This window comes from Fistularia commersonii, chromosome 27 (genome assembly GCF_037954325.1).
Source record: "Fistularia commersonii isolate RoL2024-O1a breed Wild chromosome 27, RoL_Fcom_v1.0, whole genome shotgun sequence".
NCBI lineage: Eukaryota > Metazoa > Chordata > Actinopteri > Syngnathiformes > Fistulariidae > Fistularia > Fistularia commersonii.
The window spans coordinates 12,818,252-12,832,568 of NC_141310.1; the positions used below are offsets into that span (position 1 = coordinate 12,818,252).

Here is a 14,317-nt window from a genome sequence, read left to right on the forward strand (position 1 = left end):
TGCAGAAGAGGTTGTTTCCGTGATGTCACTAATAGATGTCTTGGTGTCCAAAGAGAGCAGGCCCTGCCCACCATCCAGATCCAGCTGCATCGGGAGAGCGCCGACTACGGCGGCCAGGTTGAACTCCCGCCGGGCGGCGGCTCCAAGACCTCCGGCGGCTTCCCCAAGACCATTTCCAAGCTGACGTCCAAGTTCGCCAAGAAGGTCTCGTCCAGCTCCAACAGCGGGGGCAGCTACTCCATCCCCGGGACGCCGTCTCGCGGCGCGCTAGCCGCCGCCGCCGCCGCCGCGGACAAGGCGAAAGGCCTGGGCCACGGCGACGGGAGGCTGCACGGCATCCTGCAGCTGGGCGGCCTCTCCTGCGCCGCCGAACCCTCCCAGCACGGCCAGCTGGCTAACGGCTCGGCGGCCGAGGACCAGGGGATGAACCTCCCCACCGACCAGGAGATGCAGGACGTCATCGACTTTCTCTCAGGATTCAACATGGGCAAGTCCCAGCAGGCGTCGCCGCTGGTCAAACGCCGGAACTCGGTGGCGTCGGCGAACCCGGCCGAGCTGAAGCCCCCGAGCGGCCCGCCGCCCTCCTCCCAGGCGCTCTCCCACGGCGCCCTGCAGCCGCCGGCCCAGAACCTGGCCCAGACGCAGACGCAGAAGCCGCAGCCGCAGCCGCAGCCGCAGCCGCAGCAGCCCTCCCCGCAGGCCCTGCAGTACTACCAGCACCTCCTGCAGCCCATCAGCCAGCAGCAGCAGCAGCAGCAGCAGCCGCCGCCTCCGATGCCCCCCCAGCAGACCCCGCCGCAGGTCCTGCCCCAGCAGAGGGTTACCAACAAGTGGCTCGGCGCCTCCGGGCAGCAGCCCTCGCCGCAGGGCCCCCCCGCCGGGCTGTCGCCCCTGGGGCCCATCGGGCAGTGGGGCTCCCCGGGGCTCCCCGACCTCAGCTCGGACCTGTACAGCCTGGGGCTGGTCAGCACCTACATGGACAGCGTGGTGTCCGAGATGCTGGGCCAGAAACCCCAGGGCCCGCGGAACAACACCTGGCCCAACCGCGACCAGAGCGAGGCCGTGTTCGGCGTCCTGGGGGACGCGCTGCCCTTCGACCCCGCAGGCGAGACCGCGACCGCCGTCCTCCGTCTTCGGCCCGATCCGTCCGGCGCGGTTTTGACGCCCCTCTCTCCTCTCCCTCGCCGTGCAGTCGGATCCGACCCGGAGTTCGCGCGTTACGTGGCCGGCGTCAGCCAGGCCATGCAGCAGAAGCGGCAGGTGCAGCACATCCGTCGCCCTAGCAACCCACGCAGCAACTGGCCAATGCCGGACGAGCAGCACCGGACGTGGTCGCACCCCGAGTACTACAGCGAGGGGTGGGTGTCTCTCCACTTCCTCCTTCTTCTTCTTCTTCTTCTTCCACGCTAACCCTCTTCGTCTTCGGTCGGCGTCCGCAGGGAGGCGGTGGGCGGCAGCTGGTCGGCCAATCAGGGCGACTCGGCCAGCTCCAGCGACGAGACGTCCTCGGCCAACGGCGACAGCCTCTTCTCCATGTTCTCCGGGCCGGACCTCGTGGCGGCGGTGAAGCAGAGGAGGTGAGCGACCGCCAGAAACGCTCGGCGCCGCTGCGAGCGGGTTACAGCCAGCGAGGGGAAGGAAAAGCAAATAAAAGCCAAGACCTTCTTCCACGCCGCTGAGATGTCCACTGTCAACGTTCACCTTGTGTGTGTGTGTGTGTGTGTGTGTGTGTGTGCAGAAAACACAGCTGTGGAGAGCCGGAGGCGTGCACCCTGCCTTCGCCGCCGCTGCATCACATCGGGGATGATAACCAGGTAAAAAGCACGCCGCCAGGGATGGAGGCGCATGATTGGCTGCTGGAGATCAGGGTCACGGAGACGCCAGAATGCCAACTTTCTAGCGTGGTCATAATAATAATAATAATAATAACAATAATAATAATGGAGTTTGTTCTCAGTGGTTGGTTTTCCTGCAGCCCGTTACTGGTCTACCATGGTTTAAGATAAGATAAACTTTATTGATCCCCACAGGGGACAGTCTTTGACACAGAAACGCGACAGTGACAGTATCAATAAATATGAGTATAAATATAAATAAAAGAGACCATTAAAAAACAGCAGAGTGAAAAACAAAAAAAAAAAGATCTATTTTTATTACTATTTATTAGTATTTTTATTGAATTTATTTGTAACTTCCATCTAAATCTAGTTACTAGTTTTGCATTTTCACAAAGAATGACGACTTTTAGTAAAAATATGACTGTTTGTGTGATGGATTTTTCAACATGGATTTTTAGAATTTCTTTACTTTTCAAACTGGCCAAAACTGACCTTTCATTTTTCCATGACATAGTGAAACCTCCCGTCCTCAGAATGACCTTTTCTTCTGTAATGCAATTAAAAAAACTAAAAGTACTTTTTCATGATATTCAAATATTTTGAGATAGGATTTTTCTTAAGATGCAAGCCATAATCAGCAATATTAAAATAATAAAAGGCTTGCAATATTTCAGTTGATTTGTAATGAATCCAGAATGTACGACATTTTTGTTTTTGTCATTACATCACGGAAGATAAAGAACTTTGTCACAAATCTAATTTTCTGAGACAGCCCTGCATTCCACAACCCCGACAAAATGATTAATAATAATATTATTATTATTATTATTATTATTAAATTATATATATAATTACATATATAATATTATATATAATTAATAATAATAATTTAATTATTATTATTGTTGTTGTTATAATAATAATGATAATAATAATAATTTTGTTATTATTATTAGTAGTATGATTATTATTATTATTATTATTAAAAAAAATAAAAATTAAACGTCTCACCTTGGTTAGCTTTTGCATCTTTCTGTTGAACCGACAACAAAACAAGGGAAAAATAAGGGCGAGAATAAATCTGCCGCACTCGTGGGGCGACAGGGGTCTCGACAAGGCGCCGAACCCCAATCCCCCCCCCACAAGATCGCGCATCATCTAGCGTTGCCGCCGCCTCTCAAACCCCGTTCCGTTCCCTCGCCGCCTGCAGGACAGCAAGACGAAGACCTGGCCCCCCAAAGCGCCGTGGCAGCACTCCACCCACAGCCACGCCAACACCATGCCCAACCCCGGCTCCTCCCTGTACCAGATCAACCTCCCGCCCTCCTCGCAGTGGAGCGACTCCATGCAGATGCTGCAGTCGCCGGTGTGGTCCACCGCCGGCGACTGCTCGCCCTCCGCCGGCTTCCCCTTTGCCCAGCAGCAGCAGCAGCAGCAACAACAACAACAACAACAACAACAACAACAACAGCAGCAGCAACAGGCGCCGCCGCTGCAGCACAAACCCATGACCAAGGGCTTTAAATCCTTCCCCCTCAAACACGAGCACCGGCCCTCCTACCTGCACCAGTACTGACACGGGATTGGCTGACGTGGCAGAGTGGGCGGGGTTTCACCTGTAAGCCCCGCCCCCTCGCCCCTTTCCACCTTCAGATTTGGAAGATATCACAACCCCCCCCCCCCTCCCCAACCCAAGAGGCGAAATTTTAAGTACACACACTGGTTTTTGTATCTATATTTTTCCATGTCGGACCCCCCCCCCCCCCCCCCCCCCCCCCCCCCCGCATTTAGGAAAGACGGATTTTGAATTTTTTTTTTTTTTTTTTTTTTTTGAAGTGTTTTAAAGTACAGTGGACCGGAGGGAGGGGAGACGGCGGCGATGGGAACGGCGCCCACGTCAAGCCCCGCGAGGAACTATACTGTGTCTACGTAGCTGTAACTGCCAAAGTGTCAGACTCGGGGTTGGAAGGGGGGGACCCCCCCCCTTCCTCCTCCTCCTCCTCCTCCTCCGGGTACAGCTGGTAACCATCTACTGTTTCACCGCTTGTAAAAACCCAACCCACGTTTGAAATACGCCAATATTTAGTTGTTTTTACCAAGAGAGGCTTCGAGCAGGCTCGGCATAAAACTAGCACGTCGGCGCGGAGGCGAAGACGCGACACTACTCCTCCTTTCTTCCTTCCTTTCTTTCTTTCTTTCTCGACAACCGAACCGAAGTTCTCGCAGTAAGTTGATGTCCAACCCGAGCGCTGTTGAGACGAGTGGTGCTGAGGAGACGTTTCCTCCTCTCTGATTGGTTGGCTCCAGATTCGACACTAACTCCCCGTTACTTTCACCCCCCTCCCACCCTCACTTTAGTAATACGATATTTTTCTTGTACAATTATTGACAGTATTAATCTTATTTTTGTATTTTCTTACATGTTATACCATGACCGTATGTTAGTATTCTTCTAAGGCATATTTACATAAAAAAAAAATTATTTTCCACCTCCCAATATGTGAAAAAGCACATTTCCTACAGAGCTGAACATCACGAGTCTGCAAAGGTTACCAAATACGCCACGCTCAACACTAAAACATTGTGTGGTGAGGGTCTTTCTCCCCCCCTTTTCTTTGGTTTCTATGGCGATGGGCTGCATTTAAAAAGCCCAGAATGTTCTTTTCTTTTTTTTTTTTTTTTTTCTTTTGTGATGTTTGCGGATGCCAATGTTGCCTGTATTTATGAAATGACACCATGTTTTCAGAAAAACTAACATACTTAACATGTTTACAGAGAATTGTTTGCTGTATATACATATAAGTATATATATATATATATATATATAAATATATATATATATCTTTTTATAGTTAATGTGCTTTGCACAATCAAGATAGAGGGTTTGTTGCTTTTTGTCCGTGTTTCTTTCCCTAACTGTCGCAGCCTCCCCTCCCCCTTTCTTTTCAAAGACGTCATTTACAGACCCCCGGACTGTAACTGTTAGCTTTTCAGCTGTGTCAAATGGTTTACTAGTGGCTTCTACAAAAGAAAAAAAAAAAAAAAAAAAAAAAAGGTGATTAAAAATAAAACTAAAGATAGAAAGACGTCGCCCTGATTGAAGGTATGACGGGGGACCGCTCGGCTTACGTTGCTTCTTGTTCTCTTGAGCTGGCAACCGAATCACCAAGTGTACCAGCAATGCAAAAACTATTTAAAAAAAGAAAAAAAAAAAAAAAAAAGAATAAAAACAACTAGCAATTGGAAACGGTGTTTGAATGTCTGTTATTTTATTGAAGTCGTGCATGTGGATCCTGCAGGATCAGAGTCCCTGGTAGTCCTTCAACCCGAGCATCCTCTTCGGGAAAAGTACTTTTTGTCCATTTGCTCTTGTTTTTTTCCGTCCGGCCGAGGAACCTTTGCTCACTGGAGGGTTTTAAAACCTGCCTGGGTTCTTTGGATTTTTCCAAAAACACTATAGATCCAGAAAACCTGGAGATTCTGATGTTACGGGAAAATAGAGCAGGCGGCGGTGCCATCACGTCTCTCCAGGCGCCGTCCCGGGTGGATCCGTCGCCATGGTAACCGTGGGAACAGCCTGCCGAGGGAAGGAATCGGAAAGACAACGGTATTATGGGATGTCCTATATTCGGAGCGGGCGAACCAGGTGTAATTAATCCCCGTAATTAGTCCCGGTTAACCGGATTAACCACACCTGGGGCGCCTGGAGGGGCTCCCTGCTCCCGCTCAGCGGATTATTTCCCCATCCCAGATTAAGAATCAAAACAGGTGTGTGTTTACGCTCTGCTCGTCCGGGCTGGTGTCCGCGATGGTGCCCAAGTAGACGATATTCCGGTGTAGGATCTGCTGGTACCTGGAGGACGTGGAGGAAGATAAAAACCAACAGGAATTTCGACTGTGAGTAGGCACTTCATAGTAATCCAGTCGGATTAACAGGCGGCTGAACGCTTTCCGGATTAAAGAGTGAAATTCGTCACAATCCATGATTAAATGCTAATAGTTTCAGGCGTGGACAGGGAACTGTCAGACAGAGGTTTTCCCCAACACCTATTAAAAATGAATTTCCAAACTAAACCCTGCATTTGTGGAGTTACACTGGATTCTGTAAATGTTGTCCAGTTAATTTTAAGGAGCTAAAGACACTAAAAATGTATGTGTTAGCGTTGAGACAGGCAGGATTTCCATTTGTGCCAGTAAAAGACCACAGAAAGGTGACAAACTTGCACTCTGTCAATGACAACTACTTTATTTTATTGACTTATGAACACATTTATGGGGAAGATTTCCAGTAAACCCGATAAAGTCAGATTAGCTGACAGCTCACAGGAGTCTGCAGCTAAACTAGCTGATGATATGTAGCACAGCAGGCTAACTGTGGATGATCCACGCCACCCAGTGTGTGTGTGTGTGTGTGTGTTCGGACTCACTGCACACACTCCACGGCCCGGCCTTTCTGCATGTACTCGACGATGCACCGGATCAGCTGGTCGTTCTCGTCCAGCAGCTGCAGGAGCCGGGAAAGGGTTAGCTAAATACAGCGACCGTAGTGTGACATGGTTAGATTTTTCTATTTTTATTTTCGAGGATCGACGTGATCAGTTCCCCGGGTGAATTTGTGAATTAGAAAGCGGCGTGGTCGCGTTGGAAACTGGCAAGAGTGTAAACAAACCGACCGGAAGAAGGAGCTAGCTAGTGGCTAATGCTAGCTGTTAGCAAAGGGGTGAAAACTGAAGCTAACAGCTAACTAGCCGCTCCGTTCGCTTGCCGCTATTTGTGCTGACCTACCCGCTGGATGGTTTCCTGGTTTATTTTCGCTTTTCCGCGAAGTTTCCGCGGTACGAACACGATCGACATCTTGGTTAAAATCTTAAAGTTGTGGCCGACCGCTTCTTCCTCTTCTTCGCGGATGATATCAACGATAGTCGTGTACGACTTCCGTTGAACGAGCGCCCTCCTCTGGACACCTTCGGTATTGCAGTCAGACTTTACAGAGGCGGATTTAAAAAACAAAAACAAACAAAAAACAACAAACCCCTACATGGCTTTTACAACTCGGAATTTAAAAAGCCATAATAGAAAAAGACAAGCTCAACCGTGATTTTTCTTTTTTTTATAAATTATTTCCTGTATTCTTCAGAGGTATTGATCCCCTTAAGGGAAATTCTTTTGTCACAGCAGCACAATTTATTTTTCATTGTATTTCTTATTCTTCCTACTATTATCTATTACTGTTATGTTTTTACTTGAAACTCTGGCACAACAATTTCCTTCAGGATAAATAAAGTTGTTCTCATCTCAATTCCTGTATCACTAAATATGGGTATAGAGAAACAATTAAAAGCTAGCAAGACATCTGCATGAATAACCGATTTATTTCTTATATTTTTCATTAAATTTGTTAGTAACATCATCTAAATCTAGACACTGGTTTTGCATTTTTTCCCAAAACCGTTAAATGCTGACTTTGTAAAAGTATGACTATTTTTTAATGTTGGCATGAACAATTTTTCTTAACTCCTCAAAAGAAACCAGAGCTTACCTTTCATTTCTCCATGACAGTAAAACACCAGCACACCTTCTCTCCTCATAATGACCATCTCAAATATTACATGACCCTGTATTTCTGTTGTCTGTCAACATTACAATAATTGTCTACAGCCACAAAAATAGCGTGGGATCATCAGAGGAAGGGATGTGGGAATTCAACAATTTATTAATAATGTCTATTGGAGCATAAACTTGCATTTAATCTCCCAAATATCCATTTAAATTGACTTCCCTGCACCTCATCTCAAGCGATTCTTGGAAAGATAATGGGATTACTGGAGGGGAGATGAAACCGGCTTGAACGCTGGCTGTAAACAGTGTCCTCTTGACGCTTCTCCTTCTGATCTGACTCGGTGATGTTCTGTTGCAGCGAGCAGATGGTCGTCCAGAAGTCTGACCGAGGAACCTCGTTTTCGGCTCCCTTTCGCTCTACTGGCAGGTAAGGACGCTGAGTGAACTTTTAATTTATTTTTTATTTGAAATTGAGGAAAAGTGTGGGATTTTAGGGGTAAAATAATGAGTCAGCAGATGCTGAAAATGAGGATGAATTGATGCGGCGCTTTAACGCCTCATGGAAAAATCAAACTGGGATCTTGTCAAAATGCCCCCCATCCCCCCCTTCAACAGAATAAATAAATAAAAACACAAGACGTGGATATTGTACAACTCTTTATCTTATGTAAAAATTCAATTTTGCTGATATTCAAGAAAGAAAAGGGGAAAAAAAAAATCCTGGTTTTCCGATTCCAGTGACTGGAAGGAGTAACAAACATATCAAACGCAGAGTTCATGAATCCCTCCTCTCTGTGTCCCGCTGGTTCTTCTTGACCCCCCCCAAAAAAGAGCGACTGTCCGTTTCCAACAGGACGCTGGTTGTCGGGGTCGACTTCACCTCGTAGTGCTAGCGATCCTCTCAAAAGACGGTGACCTTTAAGTTAAAGGGAGAGCTGTGTGGGGAGGAGAAAAATAACCGCCCCTCCGCTGAAGGCACTCCCTAAGTACTAAGAAATAAAAAAAAAAAAAACGAAACTCCCTCGGAAACGCTGGCGCCTCGTCCAGTTTGTCCCTTTTGATTCCAGTCACCTTAAAAACAAACTAAGTGGGCTAACGATGCTCGGAAAGCGGAGAACGGACCGACAGGAACAAGGGGGGGGGGGGCAAAAAAAAAAAAAAAACAGTTCGAGTGCGGCGGTGGACGAGAAGCAGGTCAAAAGTCAAGACCCTTCACCCCCCGCTGGGTTTGACCTGGAGAAGCACCTTCCATGTGGATGAATCTAGCGGGGCGTGGTGTTCGCGCTAAGGATAGCAGCTGGGGGGTCAGGGGTCGACCGCTGCGTCAGTGAAAACAAAAGGATAAAGCTATCGATCGTGGGGAGGGAGGGGCAGTGATCGGCTCACAGTGGCTCTGCTTCGATATCAAACACGACTCCGGTACCAAACGATGCAAAAATACGGCGCTGACTCAAAAACAAGGTATTTACACGCTTTCCTGTCCGACCGGCGAGCCGATCGGATGCTGGGGGGGAGGGGGGGCAGGGCTGCGGGCCGGCAGCTCGTCTTCATTCTGTCTGTCAAGAAGGTCTGGACCAAAGACGTGTCTCCTCGGGGACGGCGGCGGCGTTTCGGGGAGACTATGCCGCCACCTTGTTGTCCTTCTAGAAGAGAGTGAGCAAAGGATATAAGACAAAATAAATTGTATTGATCCCCATAGGGGAAACTGCAACGTAACAGTTATAGTGTCAATAAATATAGAAAGACAATTAGAAGATAGCAGAAGACATCCACAAATAAATAGAAAGGAGAAGATAAAAATGAACAACAAAATGGGGGGGAGGAAAAAAGACAGCAAGGGTGAAAATAAGTGGGGATGAGAACATAAACAGTGACAACAGCAATGACAAAAATAATAAGTATAATCAGGATGCGAATTGGCTGAGACCTACAAGGATAAAATAGTTAGTGCATAACACATGTGAATGGGTGAGGTAGTGAGGAGATTTAGAAAAATTAAGACTAATTAGAAAATAGTGAAAAAAAAAGACAGCAGAGGAAACAGCAACATCAAGGATAAGAATGGACAACAGAATGGAGAAGGGGGAAAATAGACAACCTCAATAACAGGGATAAGAACAAACTGTGACAATAGCAATGACAAAAATAAACAAAAAAGTAAAAATCGGGATGCAAATTTGCTGAGAACAACAAGGATTAAATAAGACAGTGAGGGCATGTTTCATTTCGGAGGGGTCAGAGTGCGAGCGCCCGTCCGTCAACTCACCCCATATTCAAAGTCGGAGAAATCCCGTCCTCCCCTGCCGCCCCTGAAGCCGCCCCTGAAGCCGGGCGGGGCCCCCCGGGGGGCCCCGAACGAGCCCCTGCTTGCTGGCCGGCCCCGCCCGCCGCGGGGACCCATGAAGCCCCGGCCGCGGAAACCACCCCGCCCGCGGTTCTGCCTCAGCGGGATCCCAAAGGTCTCGGCATTCATCCTCCTCTCCTCAGCCCAGGTGGGCCTGCGGTCCCTACACACACACACACACACACACACACGTCAGGACTCGTTTCTTCTTTGTCCAGCGTGAAAATGCTCCTTCAGAGATCTACGAAGGTGTGTGTTCTCCTTCTGCTCACCTGGAAAAGCCTCTCTCGGCTCCTTTGCTGTGGGAGAGAGCAGAGTGTGTCAGAGTGTGTGTGTGTGTGTGTGTGTGTTGCTGGGTTGCGGGTGAAGGTCAGGAGGTCGGCAGGTACCTGGAGTCGTTGCAGGACAGGTTGTCAAAGAATGACTTGGACTTGTCGTAGTAACAGGTGTTGACTCCCGACTCTTCGTCCTCGGCGGCGGCGGCCTCGCTGGCCGGATGCTCCGCCTCCGACGCCTCATCGCCGTTCACCGTCTTCTCGGCCTTGTCGTCTGTTAGAGGAAACCACACAGGAAGTGTTTCACAGAGGAGCTCCAAGAGACCTGGACGCGGACCCTTTAAGAACGGGTTCAGGTTTTGGACGGGGACCAGCAGCTCTGATAAGAGACACCGAGGACGGTCCGGTTACAGGTTCCTACAGAACGGAGGCTCACGGCAGCTCCGGATCTGCGGGATCTCCAGCGAGGACCTCCCTCACCTTTGAGCTTCAGCTTGGTCTGCAGCTCCTTGTCGATCTCGTCCTTGTGGAACTGGGCGTTTGCCGTCTCAAAGTCGAAGTCCTCCTCGAACTTCATGATCCCGTCCCTGCGCACGTTCACCTTGCCTCTGCTGCGGTTTCCTCGGCCGCGGCTGCGGCGGGCAGGCTGGGAACCTGCTGAGGAGCAGCGCGCACGCACACATGCACGGTCAGTCAGCCGGCCGCTCGTCCACAGCGGCGTGGAATGTGCAAACCAAACAGTGATGAGTGTCGTGGCATCGACCCTGCAGAGAGAACTTCACGGACTCCTCTGAGTAAACAGGTCCTGGCTGGAGTCCATGAGCGTCCTGGACCTTCTGGGAAGCCTGGCGGTGGCGCCGAGTCCTCTCGGGGTTAATGATTGGCGGACGGACGGACGACTCACCTGCTTGACGCCTGTTGGGATCCCGGTTCTCTCCTTGCTCGTGGTCCTGCTGAGACACTTTCTGTGCTTCAGGACCTGGACGGGAGGGCAGAGTCCCCTTACACTCGGCTCTCCAAGTGTAATCCAGTTATGCACGCAGCCGCATGAACATCTGAGACCATCACGCGAAGCTTAGAACGTACCTCTTCTCTGTTCCAGCAGGTCGGGTGGCTTCTCGCCGCCGCCGGGCCGAGGAGGCGCCGCGGCGTTCTGACTCCTCTGGCCTACGGGTGCAGGCGGGGCCGAGGCGGCGGAGGCTGGGGGCTTGGCGGCCTCCAGGGGGGGGTTCTTGTTCAGAGCGTCCTGCTGGGGACTCGTACGAGCTGCGAGGAGACATCGCAACCGTCAGATGTATTTCCAAAAAACAAAAACCCCAGCGGGAGAGGGCTGCAGGTGCAGCGGGTTCCTGGAAATCTGTTGCATCACTTTCTAAACTGTTCGGCAAACAGCGGGGGCCCGGCTCCGGGTCGCAAACACACACTGAACGTGATTTCGAACAGGATCTGGCGCTCTCAAGGTCGCACTGGTTCAAAACAAGCTCACGATAATTACGATCTTTTTCCCCCACCCTTAAGAATCCACACACACTGGTTGATGGGGATTAATTTGCCAAACGTTAATAATCAGACTTCAGTTCTCCCCCGTCGTGTTCTGCTGTTACTTCTAACCTCTGCTCTACTGTTTTTTTTTTTTCGTGGCAAGTTATTAGCGTTAATGCTGCTGCCAGGCGACGCTCGACACCTGGAGAGACAGGGAAGGCGCTCCGGAGCCGCGCACGGTTAACACAACAACCGAGATGTAATTGTAAAACAGCAGCACTCTCGTAAAGGTTAATTTATGGTTACCGCAGGGTGTCGAGGGCGCGGGGACTTGGGAGTGTGTGTGTGTGTGGGAAGCCCCCCCCAACCCTTTACGTGAATGTCAATTCATCTGGCGGTTTGTGGCAAATGCAGTGGTTGTTTCTGGGCCCGAAGCCGATCTGTCGTTTCCGTGTTTACTGAAATGAAGTTTTAACCGACTGAGGTGGATCCACCGGGGATCGTCTGTCAGCCGGCGTTCCTGCTGTGAGCACAGCTGACACCAAACACACTGCGGTCGCCATCAATTAGGCAGCAAAGGGGGGAGGCAACAGGCTGAGGTCCAAACTGGCAACACGTATATAATTATTAGAGGCTTGACAGACGGAGGCATTTTCCTCTCTGGCTCATGGAGAGCAGCACCCCAGAATGACGGCGCTGAGCTTGACAAGAAGGACTTTGCTTAAAATGTTCAAAATGAAATCTCAGATTATGTAAAAATACTTTTTTTACATGAGGAAACTACATTCAAGAGTGAGCTGGGTTTAAGAGGAAAGATGGACTTTACGTCCAAATGGCTCCGTTTGCGTTCTCTTGTAGCAGCTGGGTTAGTCACACCGGACCGGTTTGCGCAAATTGTTATAACCCCGGTAGGAGAAACACCTCACCTCCACCAGCAGGTCCAAACTGCTGAGCTGCGAGGGGCGAAACCCCAAACTGGCCATAGGACTGGACAGGTGCCCTGCTGAAGGGGGCGTACGGGCCTGCAGACTGGAACGACGCTGCCGCAGATGAAGAAGAGCTGGAGGATCCAATGGAGGACTGGGGAGGGAATGGGAAAAAAAGAGCGCTGCTGAATGATTGTGCCCACGAAAGACTGTGAGTTTATCCTGAAAAGACTAGTGCTTGGGATTATTGCCGACCTCCGCACACTAGATTGATAAATAACACACTACGCACAAATGATGCGGTGTCCTGGCCAAACTGCTGAGTAGACTGGCGGGGACTTGTTAGTTTTACAGCAGGATGGGCTGAACAACAGCACACACACATTACATTTCTGCTGGTGAAATGTAATTAAATGGCTAGCGTCAGAAAGCTTACATAACAAGAGCATTAATAACAGGTTGGGTTTCCCTGTAGCCCGGGGCTAATGTTTAAAAGGGAAAAGCACAAGTAGAAGAGGTCACTGAACTTCAGTGTACCAAACCAGGATCACATCACAATTACATTTATTTAACTCAGACTATTTTTCATGGTTAGAATCTGACAAGATATACATTTAGTATTTAAATATATCGTTGCCAGAGAGGGTGCCCCTGTGTGACTTACTTGAACGATGGCAGGGTCCTGAGGCAGGCTGCTCGTGGCCTTCGGGGGCTCGCAAACTGTCAAGTCTTTAATATCGCTCCCGCGGAAGATGATGTACTCGAACACATCCTCCCGCGGTGGAATGGGACGGTCGGTTGGCCGGTCTTCGGTGCCAAACGAGCGAACTGTGTGAAGAAGGGGTTGGAGAGAGTTACACCGCCACTCCAATGGATGCACTCCTTGGCTGATTTAAATTGGTTTGCACCACCCACAAGTCCTTTAGGGTAAACCTTTGTCATTTTGACGGATAAATATCAACTTGACATGCAGAATACAGCATGCCCTTCTGTGAAATGTTACAATGTCCAATTTAATAGGAAATTAGTACGACTGGGGCTCATACTTATTATTTAGTGTGCAAAAAGTCTTACCGGCTAAAGATTCCGCTTTGAATTGCCCGACAACTTACATAAAATCACGAATAAATGGATAAACGGCGGATCTTTCCTCTTCACATTATTTCAGCAACTCATTGAAAACTTAATGTAAAGTAAGTTAGCATCAGCGCTCGGGCGTTAAGCGTGAGCTCAACGGCGACTTTCAAATCGTTAATTTAATACGCGTGAATCCTCGTCGAGTTTGCTGATTGTACACGCGTTCTGAATTCGAAATGACAATGATGTGTGTGTTTTTGCCGTTAGAGCAAAGGGTGTGTGTTCAACACTAGACCACAGAACGTAAACAAAGGACAACTAGCCGAAGCACCCGTTAGCCAACGTCAGTGCAAAGTCAGCTAGCAGGCTAGGTTAGCAATAACGCTAGCATCGACGGATTTAATTCAAACTCGCCATCGATTATTCTTTTCATACGCGGCGTTTTAGCACTTTGAGTACCAAAAAAACAGGATCCACGGTGTTAAAACTCACCTTTGGCGAGAGCTACCGTCGAGTTTTCAGTGTCAATCGTGTATAAAATCCCCTCATAGCGAATCTCGGCCTTAGAGATGAGGCTAATCTTGCTGCCGATGTACGGCGTTCCTCCTCCGCTCATGTTTGTCCTCCGGTATTGATACTCACTTCGACTGGATAAGAGTTTTTTTTCTTTTGTTTTGTCGATCAGAAAGGAAGACAATACGGGCTGTTCTGAGAGGTCTTAGGCTGAAGTCTACATCACATGAGCCAGCGAGTTGCGCCTGACTTTGCACTCGGCCGTTTTTCTGCTCTCCTACCACGACATGGCCGTTTTGCTCA

General features: G+C 49.3%; 3 protein-coding genes across 6 annotated transcripts in view; 1 reads left to right on the forward strand and 2 right to left on the reverse strand.

Annotated features, from left to right (window-relative positions):
• garre1 (granule associated Rac and RHOG effector 1) overlaps positions 1-5,085 on the forward strand; it is a 38,254-nt gene extending 33,169 nt beyond the window's left edge. For 2 of the 3 annotated variants that reach the window (XM_086174938.1, XM_086174939.1), the window contains 5 exons: positions 54-1,105; positions 1,193-1,358; positions 1,440-1,577; positions 1,739-1,814; positions 3,049-5,085. In XM_086174938.1, coding sequence (XP_086031064.1) covers positions 54-1,105; positions 1,193-1,358; positions 1,440-1,577; positions 1,739-1,814; positions 3,049-3,414 — 1,798 coding nt within the window. In that variant the 3' untranslated portion in view covers positions 3,415-5,085. The remainder of the gene's footprint in view (positions 1-53; positions 1,106-1,192; positions 1,359-1,439; positions 1,578-1,738; positions 1,815-3,048) is intronic. The other variant, XR_015108880.1, reaches the window with a different exon arrangement.
• Positions 5,086-5,090: 5 nt separating this feature from the next.
• Positions 5,091-6,782, reverse strand: ss18l2 (ss18, like 2). The gene is made up of 4 exons (XM_086174945.1): positions 6,624-6,782; positions 6,266-6,342; positions 5,619-5,691; positions 5,091-5,415 (listed from the first exon to the last, which is right to left on the reverse strand). The coding sequence occupies exons 1-4, from the start codon at positions 6,690-6,692 to the stop codon at positions 5,356-5,358; spliced, it is 279 nt and encodes a 92-aa protein (XP_086031071.1). The 5' UTR covers positions 6,693-6,782; the 3' UTR covers positions 5,091-5,355.
• A 1,259-nt stretch (positions 6,783-8,041) lies between these two features.
• Positions 8,042-14,317, reverse strand: lsm14ab (LSM14A mRNA processing body assembly factor b). 2 transcript variants are annotated; one of them, XM_086174941.1, is made up of 10 exons: positions 13,994-14,317; positions 13,089-13,252; positions 12,425-12,578; positions 11,103-11,282; positions 10,921-10,995; positions 10,497-10,670; positions 10,131-10,290; positions 10,014-10,040; positions 9,664-9,904; positions 8,042-9,040 (listed from the first exon to the last, which is right to left on the reverse strand). In XM_086174941.1, the coding sequence occupies exons 1-10, from the start codon at positions 14,115-14,117 to the stop codon at positions 9,017-9,019; spliced, it is 1,323 nt and encodes a 440-aa protein (XP_086031067.1). In that variant the 5' UTR covers positions 14,118-14,317; the 3' UTR covers positions 8,042-9,016. The 2 variants fall into 2 exon arrangements, with proteins under 2 accessions (XP_086031067.1, XP_086031066.1); XM_086174940.1 differs by having other exon boundaries at positions 10,497-10,673; positions 13,994-14,316.